At 51.6% G+C, this 19,793-nt stretch overlaps 1 protein-coding gene across 1 annotated transcript in view; it reads right to left on the reverse strand.

Annotated features, from left to right (window-relative positions):
• LOC140638442 (uncharacterized) overlaps window positions 1-19,230 on the reverse strand; it is a 143,636-nt gene extending 124,406 nt beyond the window's left edge. Inside the window, exons 1-8 of the mRNA XM_072835805.1 lie at window positions 18,807-19,230; window positions 15,402-15,455; window positions 14,113-14,273; window positions 9,787-9,857; window positions 8,052-8,217; window positions 7,812-7,946; window positions 6,955-7,135; window positions 4,409-4,539 (exon numbers count right to left, since the gene is read on the reverse strand). Coding sequence (XP_072691906.1) covers window positions 4,409-4,539; window positions 6,955-7,135; window positions 7,812-7,946; window positions 8,052-8,217; window positions 9,787-9,857; window positions 14,113-14,273; window positions 15,402-15,455; window positions 18,807-18,903 — 996 coding nt within the window. The 5' untranslated portion in view covers window positions 18,904-19,230. The remainder of the gene's footprint in view (window positions 1-4,408; window positions 4,540-6,954; window positions 7,136-7,811; window positions 7,947-8,051; window positions 8,218-9,786; window positions 9,858-14,112; window positions 14,274-15,401; window positions 15,456-18,806) is intronic.
• Window positions 19,231-19,793: the final 563 nt, after the last annotated feature.

The raw sequence follows: 19,793 nt of genomic DNA on the forward strand, positions 1-19,793 counted from the left end.
ACGCTGCTGTGCCTGGCTGAGCATCTTCCCCCCTGGGGAAGGCCAGTGTCCACCCTGGAGCACTTTTCCTCCTCCGGGGAGGCCTCCAGCCCCAAGCATTGGGCGTCAGGACTAGCTTTCCAGAGCCAGGCACAGCAGGATGGATCTCGGCAGGTCATCCCGGTTCCCCCTCCAGCAGGGAGAGAAGCGAGAAGCCTACCCGCTAATAACAAGAACACAGTAACAGCACCACCAGCACCAGCACCCACCACTTCGTACGGAGCCCCTACTGTATGCAGGCACCATCCTAGGCTGTGTGCCTGCATCATCCCATCTGACCGTCGTGATGCCCTACGGGGAGCAGCTATCACCAGCCCCACTTAACAGAGAAGATTCGAGACACTCTGAGCGCTTAAGTCTGGTGCCCATGGCCTCAGCACTCCTAAGTGGCAGAGTCAGGAGATGAACCCAGGCCACTTAGCTCCTAAACCCACACTCTTAACCAGTGTCCTCCGGGCCAGTGGGCTGGGGGAAGGATGGGGAGAATGACAAAACAAACAAAAACAAAAACCAAAAAAACGCAAGGATAAGGAAAGCCTGCTGTAGCATCTTCTGGTTTCCTTGGTGCCGATTCTCGCACTGCGGCCTCTCCTGCTGCCCCTGCGCTGGCCCTGGACACGGGCTTGGGAAGAGCAGCGTGACGGCTCCAGAGCATGTGCTATTTCCACATGTGGTGAGGTGACAGCAGGTGCAAAGGACCTGGAGGTCACGGGCAAACTACGGCCTTGAGTACTCATTACTTTTATTTCTAACACAACTTCTTTCTTTCTTTTTTTTTTTTAAGATTTTATATATTTATTCATGAGAGACAGAGAGAGAGAGAGGCAGAGACACAGGCAGAGGGAGAAGCAGGCTCCATGTAGGGAGCCCAACACGGGACTCGAACCCGGGTCTCCAGGATCACACCCCAGGCCAAAGGTGGCGCTAAACCGCTGAGCCACCCGGGCTGCCCTAACACAACTTATTTTTGACCCACCCGTGAATAATGACTGTGTTTAACAACCAGCCCGCAGGATTCCTACCATCAGCCCTGATGCACCACAGTCTGTCTACACGGTCTCTCCAAACCTTGGCTGTACACCGTCGGCACTTAATAAAGGCCGGTGACTCAGGCTTCCGATGCTTAGGAGGCCGGATGGTAACCACGAGCAGTGCCCTCTCCCTGGCATCCTCTCTGGAGGGGGGTGACCCCTACCCCATCCCCGATTGATGCTCCTGGCTACACGGCCTGCTGCCCCCCACAACGAAGCTCCGGGGCCTCTCCGCGGGAGGGTCAGGCTGGGGAATTTGCTCTCTATTGAACACGGAGTCCCCGGTTTTGTTTCCAGACTGAAAAACCAATCTTGTCTCCTGCCCAGCAACAATGGGGACGGGCAAGGGCATTCCAAGCTCAAGCCCCGGAGGTCGGTCCCCCGGGCAACCAGGCGGGTCCCCTCAGCCCTGGGGGGGACGGTGGCAAAGAGCTCTTGGTGTGCAATGAGGCATCCCTGAAAAAGGCCCTCAGCAACCACCCCCAGCCCGGGGGGACCTTCCCAGTGGGAACAACTGACTTCCTTTCTCGAGCTGTAAATCCAGAACAGCCGTTCTGTGGCCTCTGCGGCCTGCGTGCCAGTCTCGGGGAGGGGATGCCTCGCCCTGAGCCCCCTCTGCCAGGGAAAATGCCCAGTCAGGGGGTCAGAGGGTGCTCTGGGGGCCAGAGGAGAGGAAGTGGGCCTGTCCTGTGGCTTCCCAGAGCACCACGAGGTTCGGCAGCACAACAGCTGGCACGTAGGCCACAAGGCGGCCCTTCTCAAAGGGGGTGACCGTGCTCCCCGGGGAGACACCAGGCAACACCTGGACACACTTTGGGTTGTCACCACCAGGGAAGGGGTGACGCTGGCATCCGGTGGGTAGAGGCCAGGGGTGCTGCTCAACAGCCTGCAAGGCACAGGATGGCCCCGGCCATACAGGATGATCTGGTCCAAGCTGACAGTAGCACCCAGGTAAGAACCTGTGGGGCCAGGGTTGACAGCTGGCCCGGTGACTTAGCAGCTGGTGGCCTGGAGCACCACCTAGGGAGGCAGATGGCCCTTCTCTTTGGGCTGTTCTGACTCCCAGGAAACCCCCAGTGGGGGAGACCCACTCATCAACAAGCTGGGAGCCTGCCTCCCAGCTCGCAAAACAGTGAAAAGCCAGCTGCAGTGTATCTCTGCTATATACCCAGAGGTACACAAACTATATCATGTGTGTGGGGGTGTTCAAGACACACCCAGTATACACACACACGTATACACATGTATTTCTTCAATACATTCTACTATATACTTAATATGTAGCCAATAAATACAATCAATAGATAGTGTCTCTATATACTCAAAATACTATAAAAATATGTATTTTCTCAGTGTCTGTCTGAATCTGACCCTGCCCTCCCCACCTCCCACTGCCACCCCAGACCACCCTACCTCATGTCCCATCGCATTACTGCAGGAGCCCCCTGAGCTGGGCTCCCAGCATCCCACCTGCCCTCAGTCTGTTCTCCAGCCTTGGCCAGAGCACCAGTGTTAAGATGTCCATCAGATCGTGACCTCCGTTCTCTGCACAACACCCTCCAAGGCTCCCCACTACCCCAAGGAAAAATGATCTGTGTGCTCCTCCAAGGGGCTGACCTGGTCCCCCTCTGGCCCTCGGCACCAGGCCCCAGCCACACCGCCCCCCCCCCACCCTGCTGCTCAGACTAACTCCCCCAGCAGCAGGTCCTGCCCTGGAGTATCTGCGCTGTTGCCCTCCCTCCACCACCACCACATCCTGCCACTCCTTCACACCTCTCCTGAAGGTCACCTCCCCAGGGAGGCCTCCTGGACCATCCATCATTTAAAATTGCACCCCACTCCAGAGCTTCCTTGGTCCCCTACTTCTGTCCCTGCCCTACTTGTCCCTCCAGGGCCCAGGACACTGGTTTATAGGTGTTTGTGGGTCCCGACTCAAACACCCCAGGCACCCCTGAAGCTGAGCAAGACACAGGGACCTAGGTCATCTCAGCCCAGCCCCCAGGGATGGAGGCAAATTAACCCCCACCTAATGCCTCTGGCCCACTCTAAGCTCCTGAACAAATGCTTCACCTCACAAAGGCACAGCACCCAGGGGGGCCCTTGGTGCAAAGAATTCCAGCCTAAGGGCGCTCCTGGATCTGAGGTCAATGGCTGGATGGGCACAGCCTCACAACATCCTCCTGCATCCTGACTTTATATGAGAAACTCCAAGACCCCCAAAGCTGTGCCCTCAGATGCCTGTTCCCAGCCCACACCTGCCAGGTCAGAATACCAAGGCTTGGAGTCTGGGCATCTGTATATCCCAGAAGCCCCCACACCTAAATGATGCCAGGAAAGCTGAGCTTTGGGAAGCGAGGGGTGCCTGGAACACTTGGCACCATGCCTACAACTGGAGACGGTGCCCAGCTCTGCACATCCCCTAAACAACCTATTTCTGTTCCCCAAATCCCGGGTCCTGTGTAAGCAGCCAGTGAGGCGGGTATTATCCAGAATAAACAAACAAGTATAGTGTGAACCCTCCCAGGCTATTACGGGATCAGAGGCAAAACACCCCATTGTGCTCTTCTCAGCACACAGGCGCTGGGGCCTGAATCAGAAAACCCCCCGCATCTCTCATATGCCTTCCCGGAGAGGCCCTGGCTCGCACGCTAAGTCAGGAGCAACACCGAGACAGGGCAGAAATAGTGGCTGCACTGAACATCTCCAAAATCACTGGTGGTGGCCCCCAGAGCTGTGAAAGGCAGGGCTGGTGGGACAAAGATCACTGTGTGCCTAGAATGTTCTGGAAATCACCCTGACCATGAGACCCTGCAGGAGCCGGTCCCACTGCTCCTCACTGTCAGGCTCCAGTGAGGCTGGGCAGCGTGCTCCCCAGACACATCCCCAGGGCTCAGACTCTGGACTCTGGTCCTTTCTAAGCTCTTTTCAGAGCTTTCCCCTAGATTTTAAAGCGACCACGCCAGGTCTCAACTCCAGTATCTTCCGCTTTAGACTCCCAGTTCCAAAGTGGTCACTAAGCCACCTGGCTACCATGTTCAGAAAGCTAGCCTGAGGGCTCAACAGGACTGTTTGTCTATAGACAGATGAAAGAAAGGCCTCATCTTTGCTCATACCCCACCTATATGGGGGTACAAGGCTTCACACACACCAGCTAGATCTCTTCCCCTTCTTTTGCAACCAGGCACAGCCTTGTAGTGCACAACCTGTGCAACTGTACATAGTAGCCCTGATCCTGAACATGTAGGAGGGTAGACCATAAAGGATTTAGAAAAAAAAAAAAAAAAGGTGTTCCAGGGATCCAGGCCAGATTCTAGCCTAGGGCTGGAGAAAGCACTTACCTCAAAACTCGTGGTCTGAGCCAGGCACAGCATCCTCACCAATGTGGCCGCTGTGACTACTGTAGCCTGAGACTGTGTTTCCTCCCATTCGTACAACAGGCTGCTTGGAGTCACATCTCCATCATCTGGATCTGATATGGGAAGCGCTAGTTGGGGATGACCATATGGGGGAATGCCAGCATGAGAAGATGTTCCCCTGAGGGCCACCCTCAGCCCTACCAATGCTTCCTTCTGCATGCTCCTGACAAGGGGTGTGGCGGGGTGGGGACATGCACAAGGAAAATCATGGCAGTGTTGCTGCTACCAGCAAAAGATGGGAAACAACTTTTATACCCATCTGTGGGGGACAGTCAAATAGGCTAACTCCAAAGCCCTCTGGGGACTGACAGAGAAAACATGAAATCAAAGATTATTCAGAAATAAAAAGGTCGGACACCTCCTACAATGTGGACAAACACTGAAACATACTAAGTGAAAGAAGCTAGTCACAGGAGGTCACAAGCTATAGGATTCTCTCTACATGGTATGTCCAGATTGGGCAAATCCAGAGAGGCAGAGCAGTTGCCAGGGGCTGGGAGGACACGGGGATGATGGCAGACGGGCCGGAAATTTGCAGAGAGATGAAAATGTTGCAAAGTTGACTTCCACCGTAGGCGTACCACTCTGACTATACCAGAGGCCATCGAATTGTCCATTTTATTTTTTTTAATTTATTTATTAATGAGAGATGCAGAGAGAGAGAGGCAGAGACACAGGCGGAGGGAGAAGCAGGCTCCATGCAGGGAGCCCGACATGGGACTTGATCCCGGAACTCCAGGATCACGCCCTGGGCTGAAGGTAGGCGCCAAACCGCTGAGCCACCCGGGCTGCCCTGAATTGTTCACTTTAAATGGGTTAAATGTACAGCAGGCAAATTAACATTTTTTTTTAATTTAAAAATAAGAAACCAAAAACACTTAGGAGGTGCCTGGGAGGCTCAATCGGTTGAGCATCCAACTCTTGGTTTCAGCTCAGGTCGCGATCTTAGGGTGATAAGATCGAGCCCCGTGTTGGGCTCTGCACTCAACATAGGGTCTGCTTGAAATTCTCTCTCCCCCTTTCTGTCTCCCCCTGCTCACTCACTCTCTTTCTTAAAGTAAATAAATAAATCTTTAAGAACAGATAAATAAAACCTGGGTGGACACCTGGGTGGCTCAGTCAGTTAAGGGTCTGCCTTCAGCTCAGTCATGATCCTGGGGCCCTAGGATGGAGTCCCGCACTGGGCTCCCTGCTCAGCAGGGAGCCTGCTTCTCCCTTTCCCTGTGCCATTCCCCCTGTCATGCTTTCTGGTTCTAGCTCTCTGTCAGATAAATAAATAAAATCTTTAGATAACAAATAAATAAATAAAACCACTTATATCTTAGTGAAAGAAGAAAAAAAAAGATGAAAGGTTCATTCAATTCAGTGGGGAGCCAGAAAGTCTTGACACAACTAGCTAGATGCCCAGTCCCTGCTTGCATGGTGCCCAGAGCTCAGGAGGCAGGTCAGCCTGGGCCTTAGCCAGTGTTCCATGAACCAGAGAGGATGCTGGGAAGCCCCAGGGCTTCGGTCCTACCTGCCAGGTTCTCTCCCTCAGGTGGTACGGTGAGCCCGGGCTCAGAAACACAAGAGCCACCTGCCAGAGCTACAGAGCAGAGCTGGGGGTTAGAGTCTCGGTTCTGGCTCTCACTAGCTGTGTGACTTCAAGCCCTTTTACCCCTCAGAGGCACAGTTTCTGTATTTGAAAATGTGACTAATAACAGTACCTTCCTAATGGGCTCATAATAAAAACTGAATTACATAATCTACCTAAAACACTCGGCACAGCGCCTGGCCCACAGTAAATCCTTCCCAAGTGTCAGCAATAAGAATCATTTTTATTACCCAGAGAAATAGTTTTTCAATCATGAAAAATTATCTTTTTCCCTCAGATGCATGCCTTGCTTCTCCCTTTCCAGGCAAAATTAGAGGATAGAGCCAAGCCCCAGGGAATGCTATGCGTCGGCAGAGACTTCCCAGAAAATCAGAAGACCTGAGTCAGCTTGCCCCCCAAAATGGTCAGGTCCTCAGATGGAAGATAATATTCTCCCACAAGATCAGGGAACCAGAATATTTTTTTCTAAGATTTTATTTATTTATTCATGAGAGACACAGAGAAAGGCAGAGACACAGGCAGAGGGAGAAGCAGGCTCCATGCAGGGACCCCGATGCGGGACTTGATCCCAGGACCCCGGGATCACGCACTGAGCCAAAGGCAGATGCTTAACTACTGAGCCGCCCAGGCGTCCCAAACCAGAAGATTCTATCTCCACTGAAGATGACCAAGGGAGAAGGTCAGACCAAGCCTGAGCCATCTGAGCCAGCAGAAACTTCTAGAAAAAGAGGCTGACTCTCCTGAAGATAGCCATTTTCAGAAACAGTTCAAGACAGACAGGGACAGAGGGACAGAGCCTAGGCCTGCTTGAGCCCCTCTACCAAAGGAAGTCTCGGGGCTCCTCTGAGGGGTCCCCACATCCACCCTCGGTCACCTGTGACAGCTGGATCCAGGGACATCTCACGCAGCAGGGTGAGCGAGGAAAGCGTCCGCATCTGCACAGCACTTGCCTTCTCAGAGAGGGGCCCCAGGGTGTGCAGCTCCGTGCAGGAGGCCTCCCTCAGCACGCCAGCCTGGAAACTCTGGAGGCAGGTCAGGCGGGAGGCCAGGCCGGCCTGCTGGACCATGGAGGGTGAGGAGAGGCAGGGGCTCAGGGGAGGCCCAGGCAGTGAAAGAACCCAGCTGATGGGGTCCCTGGGGGGCTGGAGGGAGCGAGCTGGGGTACCCTGGGGGCTTCAACACGGGACCTCAGCTTCCCCTCCAACCTGGGCTGTGGTACCAGCAGGGCAAGCAAAGGCTGATGGGGTGGGAGGTGGGGTGGGGGGAGAGCACAAGGGAAGCTAGAAAAGTCCCAGGAACAGGAACTCCAGGGCAAGTCAGAAAACCTGAGTTTGAAAATGAGAAACAGCAGCAGCAGCTGCATGGGATTCCAGACACCAAGACTTTGTATAGAACTAGTTCACCGCCCCAAGGATCACCTCTTATCCTTCCCTAGAAATGTGCTATTAACAAAACCTGTTCTCTGCAAGGAGCTGGGGGGGGAGGGGCAGGAAGAGGGGGGTTCCAGGCTATAGAGAGGAGCAGTGGGGAAAAGAAGAGGGAGAGGAGGAGGGAGATGGGAGGGGAGATGGGAGATGGGAGGGGAGGAGAGGAGGGAGCAGAAGGGTTTGGAGGGAAGGAGAAAGAGGGGGAGGGAAAGCAGGGGGCTGGCCGGGGGCTGACAGTGTAGACCCTCCAGGGGGGTGAGTTAAAGAGGTAAGAGGGGAAGGCAGGCTGGCCCAGGACACTTACCTCCTCCCCGGGCAGGGCCTGGGCACGCAGGGAGGAGCGCACTTGGCGAAGGGAGCAGCGCGCCAGGTCCTTGGTCTTGCGCAGCTGGTCACCCTGTGGCCGGTACGTGGTGGGACACCTGCCCAGGACGTCCACCTGGGAGAGCGCGGGGACCCCGTCAGCCCCCTGTGGGCCCCCTGCTCCCACCCCCGCACCCCCTTACCCCTCTACCTCCCTACCCCTGCAGGCTCCAGGCCTCACCTCCTCAAGGATCTGGGGGTCACTGGCTCCAGGGAGACCCTGCAGGAGGCTCAGCACCCCACGCTTCACATTCAGCGCCCAGCGGGGCTCTGCACGGCGGGGACACAGGTGGGCCACGCGCCCGGCCCGCAGGACAAAGGGCAGCGGGCTGCGGCTCAGGATGGCACTGGGACAGGTTGGGGCCAGTCAGGTGGGGGCCCTCCCAGGAGCCAGGCCACCTGTTCCCAGCTGGGGCCGCGGAATCCCTGCTCCTCCTGCTATAGGTCAGTCCACGTAGGAACACCCCTTTCCCCCCCAGGGTACCCCCACACCTCCCACATAGCCTTGCTTCCCTCCAGCTGGGTTCCCCAATAACTTCTGAATGGACCATAAGAGCAGCCAATTCCTTGCTCAAAACTGCCCCCCACCCCGGGGACTTATTAACCCTTAGACCAAAGGTGCCTGGGTGTGCCCAGCCTCAAAGAATAGATAACTGCGCTTCCAAGAGCTCTCTGAATTCTGAAGATTCTCATTTTCCCAGCCATCTGGGGAGGTACCTAGCATTGCCCCCACCCCACTATAGAGGAGGAAACTGAGGCTCAGGGCCAGAAAGTAATGTGTTTGGGGCGGCAGCTGGGATTCAAACCCAGGAAGTCTGGCTCCAGTGTCCTGGGTCTCAGAACCCCCCCCCCCCCAGCTCCCTGCAGGGAGTGACCTGAGATCCCATCGCTGTGCAGAGGAGGAAAAGAGGCCCAGAGAGGGGAAGCTCCTGGAGGGGATCATACAGCAAGTCAGGGAGGAGCTGGAACCAGAATTCAGCCCGATGCTTGTCTTGCCACCCCTCACCTGGCTGAAAGGAGCCTGTGTCCTGCATCTGCCAGGTGAGGGGATAGGAGGACCAGGGGACAGGCAGCCAAGTCCCCACTGTCGTGTGTGTGGGTGGAATAGAGCTAAATTCCGGCAGCTAGCCAGCAAAGCAGAATTTGGAGGGACAGAGGTGGCTTTTCCTGTACCTCCTGAAGGTCACTGCCCCCTCTCCAGCTCCACCTGAAATCTGGGGGCCTTCTGGATAGGTAGCCCCCCTCGCCTGGGTCTCAGGCCTGGTGCTAGAGCAATGCAAATGGTGCCCACCCCTTCCAGAATAGCAAATGTCAGTGTGGCCTCAAGATGCTGACAAGCCCCAGCCCTCTGACTTAGCATTTCTGATGAGGAGCCCAGGGACAATAGGCCGCACTGCCCCCACGGAGGGGACCACCCGAAGCCTTTCAGCGGGGATCCATCTGCCCCTTGGCCGCATCCCCCGTCCCTGCACCCCAGCACAAAGGCTTTATTTTTTTAACAAATGAATTTGCAATAAAAAAGGAAGAGGAATCTGCAGAGATGGGCTTGTCTTCAGTCTGGCAGCTGGACTGAGCTTTGAGGCCACAGAGGCCACTGTCAGGGAGTCCTGGGAAACCAGCCGGAGAGAGATTCCAGGCTTGGCCGGGTCACAAAAGTGAGGCTTAGCATGGGAAGAGAAAGGCCATGGGTCTCCAAGAAAAGCCCCATCTCAGCAGACACGGGGAAGAGAGAGGGGTGGGCTTGAATGAGTACCCAGTGTCTTCCAGAATGTACTCAAGGACAATGCCCAGAGGATGTTTGACAAACAAAATCTGGGCATGCTGGGGGTGACGGGCAGGGAAACAGGAGGTGAGTTCGGTCCACCGGTAAGGGAAGGCCATCTGAGACTTCTCAGGAGCAAGGCCTTGTGTCTTACCTTAAGTTCTCCGACTCCTTCAGAGCTGCCACCTTGGGCCCCAGGATGGATGTCGCCTGGAAGTCTTGGAGCTGAAGCAGAAAGCCCCATGAGCCAGTGACCTCTCCTAGGACACCCTAGGATCTCACCAACACCCCAATCCACGAAGCAGTTCTGGGGCCCAGCACAATATACAGCCCCATGCTGGGGGCTAGGCAGAGAGATCCCTCCCTTGAGCAGAAGGTTCTAGATCCTAGGTGGTGGATGCCAAATACCTTCAAAGGATAAATCATTGAAACCGCCAGGACCTATCATTCCCTGATAAATGTTCAGAAAGGTCCCACTAGTTTCTCATTTTGCCCCCAAGGCCATGGAGGTTTGGGTTAGAGATTCATATGGCTACACAGTATAAATAAAATAGGTTAGGATTGTAAAGCAAACAAACAAACAGAAAAAAGACTTTGCCCGCCATGAATAAAAAACTTGGATGTCCCAATAGCACTATGGGTATATATGTACATGTGTGTACGTGTACTTATTGCCAAAGACAACAGTCTTTCTAAAGATGAAAAAGAAAACCATCCCCAAAAATTGCCTCTTGAGAGATATCTCTTAAGAGATAACTAATATCACTTTAAAAAAACAAAAAGACTCTTTCTCTAGAACAGTATTAGGTTTATAGCCATATTGAGAACAACATAGGGAGATATCCCATATACCCCATATATACCCGTATCCTTCTCTATTACCAACATCCCCACCAGGGAGGCACATTTATTACAATCAATGAACCTGAAGACACATCATCATCACCCAAAGTCCAGAGTTTACACCAGGGTTCACTCTTGGCAGTGTCCCTTCTATGGGTTCGGACACATGGATAAGGATGTGTGTCCACTATTATGGTATCATACAGAGCGGTTTCACTGCCCTAGGATTTCACTTCTCCAAAGTGACTAATCTTCACTCATCTGGCCTAAAACCCATTTCCAATCTCTCCTGAAAACCAGCTCTCCTCCCCCAACAGAGGGTCCGTCATCTCCCCAGTCACCCAGGCTTGACACGTCGGGGTGAAGTACAGCCCCACTTGGTACCTGGAGGTTGTCCTGAACAATGAATCCCTCAGCCATGGAACTGATACCACTTATTGTCTGACCACTTGTTTGAATGCTACCCATTGTAACTGTACTCCATATGCTCACAATTTTACATGGAGACATGGAAGATATTTTTTGAAAACCTACTGAACTGTATACCTAAAAATGGGGCACCCGGGTGGCTCAGTCAGTTAAGTGTCTGCCTTCGGCTCAGGTCATGATCCCAGGGTCCTGGGATGGAGCCCCACATCAGGCTCCCCACTCGGTGGGGAGTCTGCTGCTCCCCCCGCCCTCACCCTGCTCATTCTCTCTCTAATAAATAAATAAATAAATAAAATCTTTTTTAAAAATGAGTTAAAAGGGTCACCTAGGTGGCTCAGCAGTTGAGCATTTGCCTTCGGCTCAGGGCATGATCCTGGGTCTGGGATCGAGTCCCACCTCGAGCTCCCTGCGTGGAGCCTGCTTCTCCCTCTGCCTGTGCCCCCCTCTCTCTCTTTCTCTCGGTGTCTTTCATGAAAAATAAATAAATCTCAAAGATTTTATTTATTTATTTTACAGGGGAGGAGGGGCAGAGGGAGTGGGGTGGGGAGAGAGAGAGAGAGAAGCAGACTCCCTGCTGATTGGGGAGCCCAATGTGGGGCTCAATTCAAAACCCTAAGATAATGACATGAACCAAAATCAAGAGTTGGATGCTTAACTGACTGAGCCACCCAGGCACCCTCTTTTTAACCCTTTTTAAATTAAATTAAAATTTTAAAAAGATTTATTTATTCACGAGAGACACAGAGGCAGACGCTTAACTGCTGAGCCACCCAGGCATCCCTAAAAAACACATTTTTAAAAAATGAAGATCCAATACATACTAGGATGTGGATGAACCTTGAAAACATTATCCTAAGTGAAAGAACCCAGACACAGAGGTTTACATATTGATTGTGATAAGTGATTGATAAGTGATTCCACTTCTAGGGCATACCTCATGAGCCCTATCATTCCTATAGGCAGGAAGTAGACTAGAGATCCAGGGGGCTGGTGGGGAAGAGTAAAGGGGTGTTATTGTGTAATGGGTGTAGTGCTTCTGTTTGGGATGATGAAGAATCATCTGGAGTCGTGTAGCGGTGATGGTCACACACACACCACTGTAAATGGCGTTTGTTGCCAATAATTATACCCTTAAAATGGTTAATAAAATAATATGGACACATGGGTGGCTCAGTCAGTTAAGTGTCCAATTCTTGAATCTCAGCTCAGGTCTTGATCTCTGGGTCGTGAGGTCAAGCCCCATGCTGGGCTCCATGCTGGGTGTGGAGCCTGCTTTAAAATGTTAATTAATTAAATGTTAATTAATTAATTAACTAAATTTTGTGATGTATATTTTACCCCCCCACACACACACACACATATACAAAGAATAAGAAGAAGCCAGACCCAAAAGGAAAAGAACATCCTGCATAATGCCATTAGAAAAAAAGTCCAAAGACAGACAAAACTAATCCATGGTGTTTAGAACTCAGGGAGGCCTTTGGAAAAGTGACCATGAAGGCAGCTGGGGGTAGGGGGTTATATTTTGTTTCTTGATCTGGTGGTAAGTACACACACATGTTCTGTTTGTGAAAATTCATTGTTCTGAAAACTTATTTTCACACTCTGTACACAAAAATCTATATAACTGATTACCTCCTGAGTGGCTGTAAAATTTTCATTTTTACCAAAAATCTTTGATATAAGCTATTTTATTTTCTATTCTTGACAACACTGGATGTTATCCTTTTTTAAATTGTTTTCTAAAGAGTGCAGGTAGGGGGAGGAGAAGAAGGAAACAGAGAATCTTAAGCGGCCTCCACAAGCAGCGTGGAGCCTGACACCAGGCTCGATCTCACAACCCTGAGATGACAACCTGAGCCAAAATCAAGAGTCAGATGTTCAACTGACCAAGCCACCCACAGTCCCATCAGTTTTTTTTTAATACTAAAAACAAAACAAACTAATGAGTCAGCAGCAGCACACAATTTGCTTTGTGAAAACTGGTCCTGCAGGTACAAAAAAAAAAAAAAAAAACCTAGCTTCTGCTGGTATTTTGATGGACATGAGTGGACAATAAAGACACCAATGAAGTGGCAGGTCTGAGTAGGACAGACATTTTGGATAGTTTAAGAATTCAGAGGCATCTCAGAGCCACCCCATGAAAACCCCATCCTGTGATCTACATGAAGACATTAAAAAAAAAAAAAAAAAAAAGTTTTGAGAAACTCTCATCAGCAAGCACTCCAGGCGGTTCAAAAATGCTTCTCAAGCATGGAAGATTCCAGTGAAACTAAGAGGCATTTATGCAGAGTGGGAGGGTCTGTCCAGGAAACACATGAGAATCATCAGAAAGGAGACAGGAAAGAATGGGCAGGCACTTCCACTTGCAAGAACACGAAGGAGCTTTGGGAAAAATCTTGATAAATAGAAACCTAAGACCACCAAGTCTAGCCCATAATTCTGCCTCAGCTGAACCCAGAACCACCACCACCACTCTGCCTTACTATTTGCCTTTAACCTGAGCAATGGACCCAGGCACTGTAAGGAACAGTGTCCAGTATAAGGCCACCCAGGACAGGCCTGGAGGTGCCAGGAACTCCAGGATCACACACTGAGCCGAAAGGCAGACGCCCGACCGCTGAGCCACCCAGGCATCCCTTCATTGGTGTCTTTATTGTCCACTCACGTCCATCAAATTACCAGCAGCAGCTAGGGTTTTGTTTTTGTTTTTTTTCCTGCAGGACCAGTTTTCACAAAGCAAATTGTGTGCTGCTACTGACTCATTTTGTTTGTTTTTAGCATTAAAAAAAAAAAAAAAAAAAAAAAACAGACACTGAGTATGTCTCCAGTCTGTTCATTTGCCTACAAGGCCGTGACTTGGTTTGGCTCTGTTCACGCTTGGGACCTACAGGTTCCCCAGCTTTGACATTCATTCCTACCAAGGACACAGCTTCTCCCCATCCCATGGTTCTACTTGCTCCAAGGAATACCCTCACTCTTTTTTTTTTAAACCATTGCTATTCCCCCACTGGGCACATCCTACAACCAAAATGGCACCACATTCCCACATTATCCTCTGGAGTCCCGACTAGTTGATTTTGAGATTCCTCAGAAATCTCTTCTCCATTGGAAAGTCTGGGAGGGGAGGGCGGGTCTGTGGCTCCCCCTTGCCCCCCACCCCCACCCCAGTATCACTGTGACCTCTTGGTTGCCCAGAGACACTCACCCATAAGGCCATCTGGCACGGGCCAAGCACATCGACCATGACCAAGCCTTGGAGGCCAAGGCCACCCCTCTCCACTGGGTCCCCCTGCAGGCCAGTACTGGTGTTGGTGGAAAAGTGATAGGTGTATCTGGTGCCCACAGGGAGGTGGGGATCAGCTGACCCTGGAGAGCAGATAGAGGGCCCAGTGTCACCTTGATGACCCATCACCCTCTGGGACCCAACTCCACTGAGACTTTTTAGACATCCTCGTTCCCACCTCCCTCCCTCCATCTGGACCTCCCAGTGCAGGGGAAGGCTGGGGGTTGCTGCACACTCCTAAGAGGGTGAAAAAGAAAGTTGAAATTGTAACAGCAAGCGCTTAGTAACCGTTAACCGGTGTTCTCAGATGCTAAGGCCCCCTCCTAAGGGGGTTACATGTCATCTTTGGCCTCTCCCCACTCAATGTGACACCCAGTCATGATCACCAAAACTATCTCTAGACATTGCAAAGATCCTTGAGGGGGCAATCATCCTGATTCAGAACCACCGAGTTACACTTAAGTGAACCTGTCCAGGCTCCTTCACAAACTCTGAAGTGGGTGCTCTTATTGTCCCCATTTCACAGAGGTAGGGACGGAGGCTCAGAGAGGTTACCTAACTCACCCAAGGTCACAGCTGGGATGCCAGCCTTGGAAGCCCAATTCCTCTCCCACTGCCTTGAGGACAGTAGCGTGTATAGGAGAAGGTAGCCCTGGTCCTTTACGGGGTGACCTGCCTCCAGGGCAGTGGGATGGCAGGAAGGGCTGATTTAGGGAGCAGACATCTCTATGCTTTTCTAAGCTTCTATGTAGGCCAGGGGACCGAATGTAAAATCCAACTCACTATGACACCCCACCCTTCTCTGGGGTTCGCAAGGGAATTAACATTTCAGGTGCTCAATCAAACACAACCACACCTTTCACTCCCAGGATGCTTCTCTCCCTCCAAAGAATTTGCCCTAAGGTCCTCTCCTGTACTCCACCCCAAAATGCAAACAGAGTCACCCAGCACAGGTGTTTATTCTCCCCCGGGGACCACAAGGTAGGAGGCCGCTTACCTTGGGTGTGGTGTTTGCTTCTCTAACAGCCGATGACCAGGTGGCCTTTCCCGCAGGCCTCTCCTGGGAACGGGGACGTGCCCGCTGAGGCTGTCCCTAAGCGCACCTGGCAGCTGGTCGGCTTTGCTCCCACACACCCCCCACCCCACCCTCCACCCCATCCAGTCTCCTGGGCACCCGAGGTGCCATAAGGTCTCCCGAGAGACTTGCTCACCTGTGCACGCCGTCAGGCAGGAGGCCGCCTGCCTCACCAGCGAATCCGGTATTTCTGAAATCACAGATCAGATGGCACGAGCGAGGGCAAGGCTGGGAGGAGGACAGCCCCGACCCATGGGCCCCGATCCCTGCTTGTGGATGGGACGTTTAAGGGTCCAAGGGGATGAGAGATGATTGATGGCAGCTCTCCTCTCCCTCACAGGGCGGGGAGTGAACGCCCCATCCCTCACCCAACCTGCTCCTCTTCTTCCCCGGTGCCCACACCACTGCCCTGATTGCTTCAGCTGGTGACCCGGGAGTCCTCTGCGCTTCTACTCTTTTCCCTTATTGCCACCCCCAAATCCAGCACATCAGCACCCTCTGCTAATTGCATCCACAAATGCAGGACCTCCTCCCTCCCTCTATCCACCTCTCCCTCCATCTATCCATCCCTGCCTTCCTCCTCTCCTCTCTCCCTCCCTCAATCCCTCCCTCTATCCATCTGTCCCTTCCTCCCCTCCACCTATCCATCCCTCCATCTATCTATCCCATCCTCCCCACCTCCATCCATCCACCATGCCTCCCTCTCCATCTCTTCCTCTTCTCCCTCCCTCCAGCTCCACCTCCCTGGCCATCACTCTAAGCAAAGCCATGCCTTCTCTTGCCTAGATGATTGCAGTGACCTAACTATCCCCCCACCTCCGTGTCCATAATTCATTGTGCACAGCTAGAGTCACCTTAAAACCCTAAACCTGATCACATCCCTGCTGGTTTAACAGCTCCTAGGTCCCCTGCCCACCACCCCTAAGCCACATGCACTCATAAGGACGTCCTTACCGCAAAAGCTGGCCTCTGCTTGCCTTCTGGCCACATCTCATCCTGCCCTCATCCTCCAGCCACACTGGCTCTTCAGCTCAGGGCTTTTGCACATGCTGTTCCCTCCTGCCTGAACACTCATCCTCCTGCTCTCCACACTCCAGGCTCCTTCAGATCTTGCCCCAGCAGGGCCCTCCCTGACCACTGTGGACCAACAAAGCCAGACCAGCCAGACCAACAGGCTGTAGCAGTGAATGATGTTGTCTAGCGCTGCTCCCCGGTGGGTCTGGGGCCACCTCATCCCTGCCCCCCCCCCCCACCACGACCACCACCTTCTCAGCTGCACAAGTCAACCACAGAATGAACAGCGTGGACTCCGACCTCCTTAGCCCCTACCTCAGGCCACTGAGGTCCCTCTGCAGGGAATCCTCCAGCCCTCTTTGCCAGCATCTCTCCCTCCACCTATCCCAGCCTAAGGCCTCCCCACTTCCCCCTCCTGTCAACCCTCATCAACCAGCCACTTGTCTGGATCTTTCTGGGCCGCGATCAGCCCTCCTGGAACAGCCTCAGCCGGGTGTCCACCTGCAGCCGTGTTCATACAATGGCTTTCCAACAACACCCTTTCTATCCTCAGAACCACCCCACTGTGCCCAACTGCTAATCATTACTCCTGCCCACCTGCTTAATTTCTTGAAAGACAAAGCACTTCCCCCAAATAGGGGAAAGTGCATTTTACACTGTCTTGTTTGGAACTTTGAAACAACAGAACATGGTAGGATATTCCCACCTCTCAAATGTTTTGTGTCGTCTAACAAAATGCACTTTGCCTTCAAGTAGAATATCAATGGATAAAACCACATTTCAGAGACATTTAACTCAATGGATTTCTCTTCCAATTTTACTCCAAGTCTTTGATAACATGTATTCTTGGGCACCAAATTAACCTTCTTTATGTATAAATGTTAATTTATGCATCGTCATTAAACTCCCAGTTGTGCACAGACCCAGCAGTCTGCTTGTCTGCTCATCCAGCAACCTCTACATGTGCTTTCCACCAGCCACGCTGCAAAGCAGCCAAGCCCGCAAGCCCCCATCCACCAAGAGCTCCAGAAACAAGGTGTGTGCAAAGAGCACTGAGCTCCAACCAAGTTCCCTTCCTCTTCTCAAGCACTTAAAAAGATAATATTCAAATTAAAAGAAAAAAGTTTCAGAGCGATTCAATAATCCTACAAAGGAGGGGGAAACACAGAGTCTTGAGAGGTAAGAAATCTTCCTTTTGGCTTCTACTCATTTCTAGGGAAAGACTCAAAGGGACTGAACTTGATGTGATCTCTACAGCCCAGGAATGAAATCGGATCCCATTTCAGCTTTCTCAGATGTCAGTTCTGGTCCCCACTCATTCATTTATCCAGCACAGATCTACAGAGCACCTACTGTGCACCAGGCGACAAGGGCTGAAAATATAGCAAAACAAAAAAGAAAAACCCAAAAACAAAAAAACAGCCACAATCTGACCTGCACCATCCCATACACTAGACGATGCCAGCCACGCGTGGCTTTTGGGCATCTGCAATGTGGCTGCTGTTATGGAGGAACTTTTCATTTTGTAATTTGTTAAATTTTGTCATTAGTTTAATTTTAAAATAAAAAGCAATACTGAAGTCAGTTATTGGAAAACCTAAGTATGCTTAAAACGATTCAGTATACGAAACTCCTTTTTCAACTCAGAATCTTAGGAAATGGAAACACACATCAAGTATTTGCAATGGATATTTAGCATTCAAAGTGAAATATGGGGGCACCTGGCTGACTCACTTGGTAGAGTGCATGACTCCGGATCTCAGGGTTTTAAGTTCAGGCCCCACGTTGGCTTTAGAGACAACTCTAAAACTCTAATAAAATCTTCTAAAAAACTGAAATATGCTCTCAGTATCAAATACGCGCTGGATTTCAAAGAACAGAAAACATAGCTCATTAATCCTTTTTGACATTGACTACATTTTCTTTTTTTCTTTTCTTTTTTTTTTTTTTTTTTTTTTTTTTTTTTGATATTGACTACATTTTCTAATGAGATTTTGGCTCTAGTGGGTCCAGTAAAATATATTCTTAGAATTAATGTCACCTGCTCCTTTTTAACATTTTGTAAACATGGCTGCTTGGAAACTTTCACATTACATATTTGGCTCACAATATGCTCACAAATTGCTGCCCGAGACCCTTCTGCAATAAACAGACAACAGATAAAAGCTCATTTCACCCAGTTGCCCTGCATCAGAGAGCTGCTTATGATCTTCAAGCACACCCACCTCGCACCCCGCAGACAGCTAAGCATCCCCATACACAGGCCCAGGAGCCCTGGGTCAGCATTTCATCCCTCAGGGTTACAGATCTGGTCTCAGTTTTCAGAGGATGTTGGTGGAAGACAGGACCAAGAAATGAAGGATCCACCTGTAAGCTCTCTCTCTCCTTTTCCCCGTGAAAGGCAAAACCGAGAAAGGCAGGGGAACAGGGGAACAGGCATCTGGCTACAAAAATACAGTCCCAGGTGGATGAGCTGCTGTCCCAGCTTCGTCCCAGACAGAAACAGGACCGCAGCAGCTTTACTTACCCCCCAAAGTCACTGCCACCAGCGCCCAGGGCAGGACCAGACCGAGGAGCCCCATGGGCACCAGCACCGCCACCAGCCCAAGGGAGCCCCACACCATCAGCCTCTCTCCGATGGCACAGGGCACCCTGAAAGAAATTTTCTTTTCCAAAGGGGCGGGTTCAGCCTGGATCAACTCTCTCAACCCAGAGCCGGTGGGAAGGGGAGGAGGGGGGCTTCCAGAGCAAAGCCCCAACCAATCAGAAGCCTCCAATGAAGTTCTTAGGGCTCTATCCGGGAGGAGGGGGGGCTTCTGAGCAATGAGGGGGAAAATCCCTTTTCAGTATAGGGGAAAGAAAGGTTTGCCTCTTCAAGCCTTGTAAATGGAGCTCTCAGGGCAGAAGGCAAACACGGTTTTGATTTTTTTTTTAATTGGGGTCTAATCAAATTGACCATTTTAGCCACTTTCAAATGGCAGCATTGAGAGCTTTCACAATGTCATGAAACAAACCATCATCACTGGCTTGTGAGGTCTGGCTTGTCTGTCCCACTGCTCTGGGTAAGCGAAGCCAGGCCTCAGCAATGGCTGTCACCTAACAGGGGACAGCTGCAGGGTCTTTCAGAGCTCAGGCTCAAGGCCTCCCTCCATGACACATTAGGACAGCAGTTAAGAAGAGGCAGGAAGGGGTACACCTGGGTGGCTCAGACCATTAAGGGTCTGCCTTCCGCTCAGGTCCTGATCCCAGGGTCCTGGGATGGAGTCCCGTGTCGTGTCGGGCTCTCTGCTTCTCCCTCTGCCTGCCACTCCTCCTGCTTGTGCTCTGTCAAATAAATGAACAAAATCTTTAAAGAAAAAAAAATTGTGAGAGGTCTGCTCATTCATGTTTAATGTCCTTTCCCAGACCCCACCTCCTCTTGCCCAGCTGAAAGGCACCTCAGCTTTGGTTCTTAGGCTCCAGGCAGCCAACACCACCCTCCTTCAGCACTCCAGGCCCAGCACCTCCTCATCAG

Source organism: Canis lupus, chromosome 8 (assembly GCF_048164855.1).
Source record: "Canis lupus baileyi chromosome 8, mCanLup2.hap1, whole genome shotgun sequence".
NCBI lineage: Eukaryota > Metazoa > Chordata > Mammalia > Carnivora > Canidae > Canis > Canis lupus.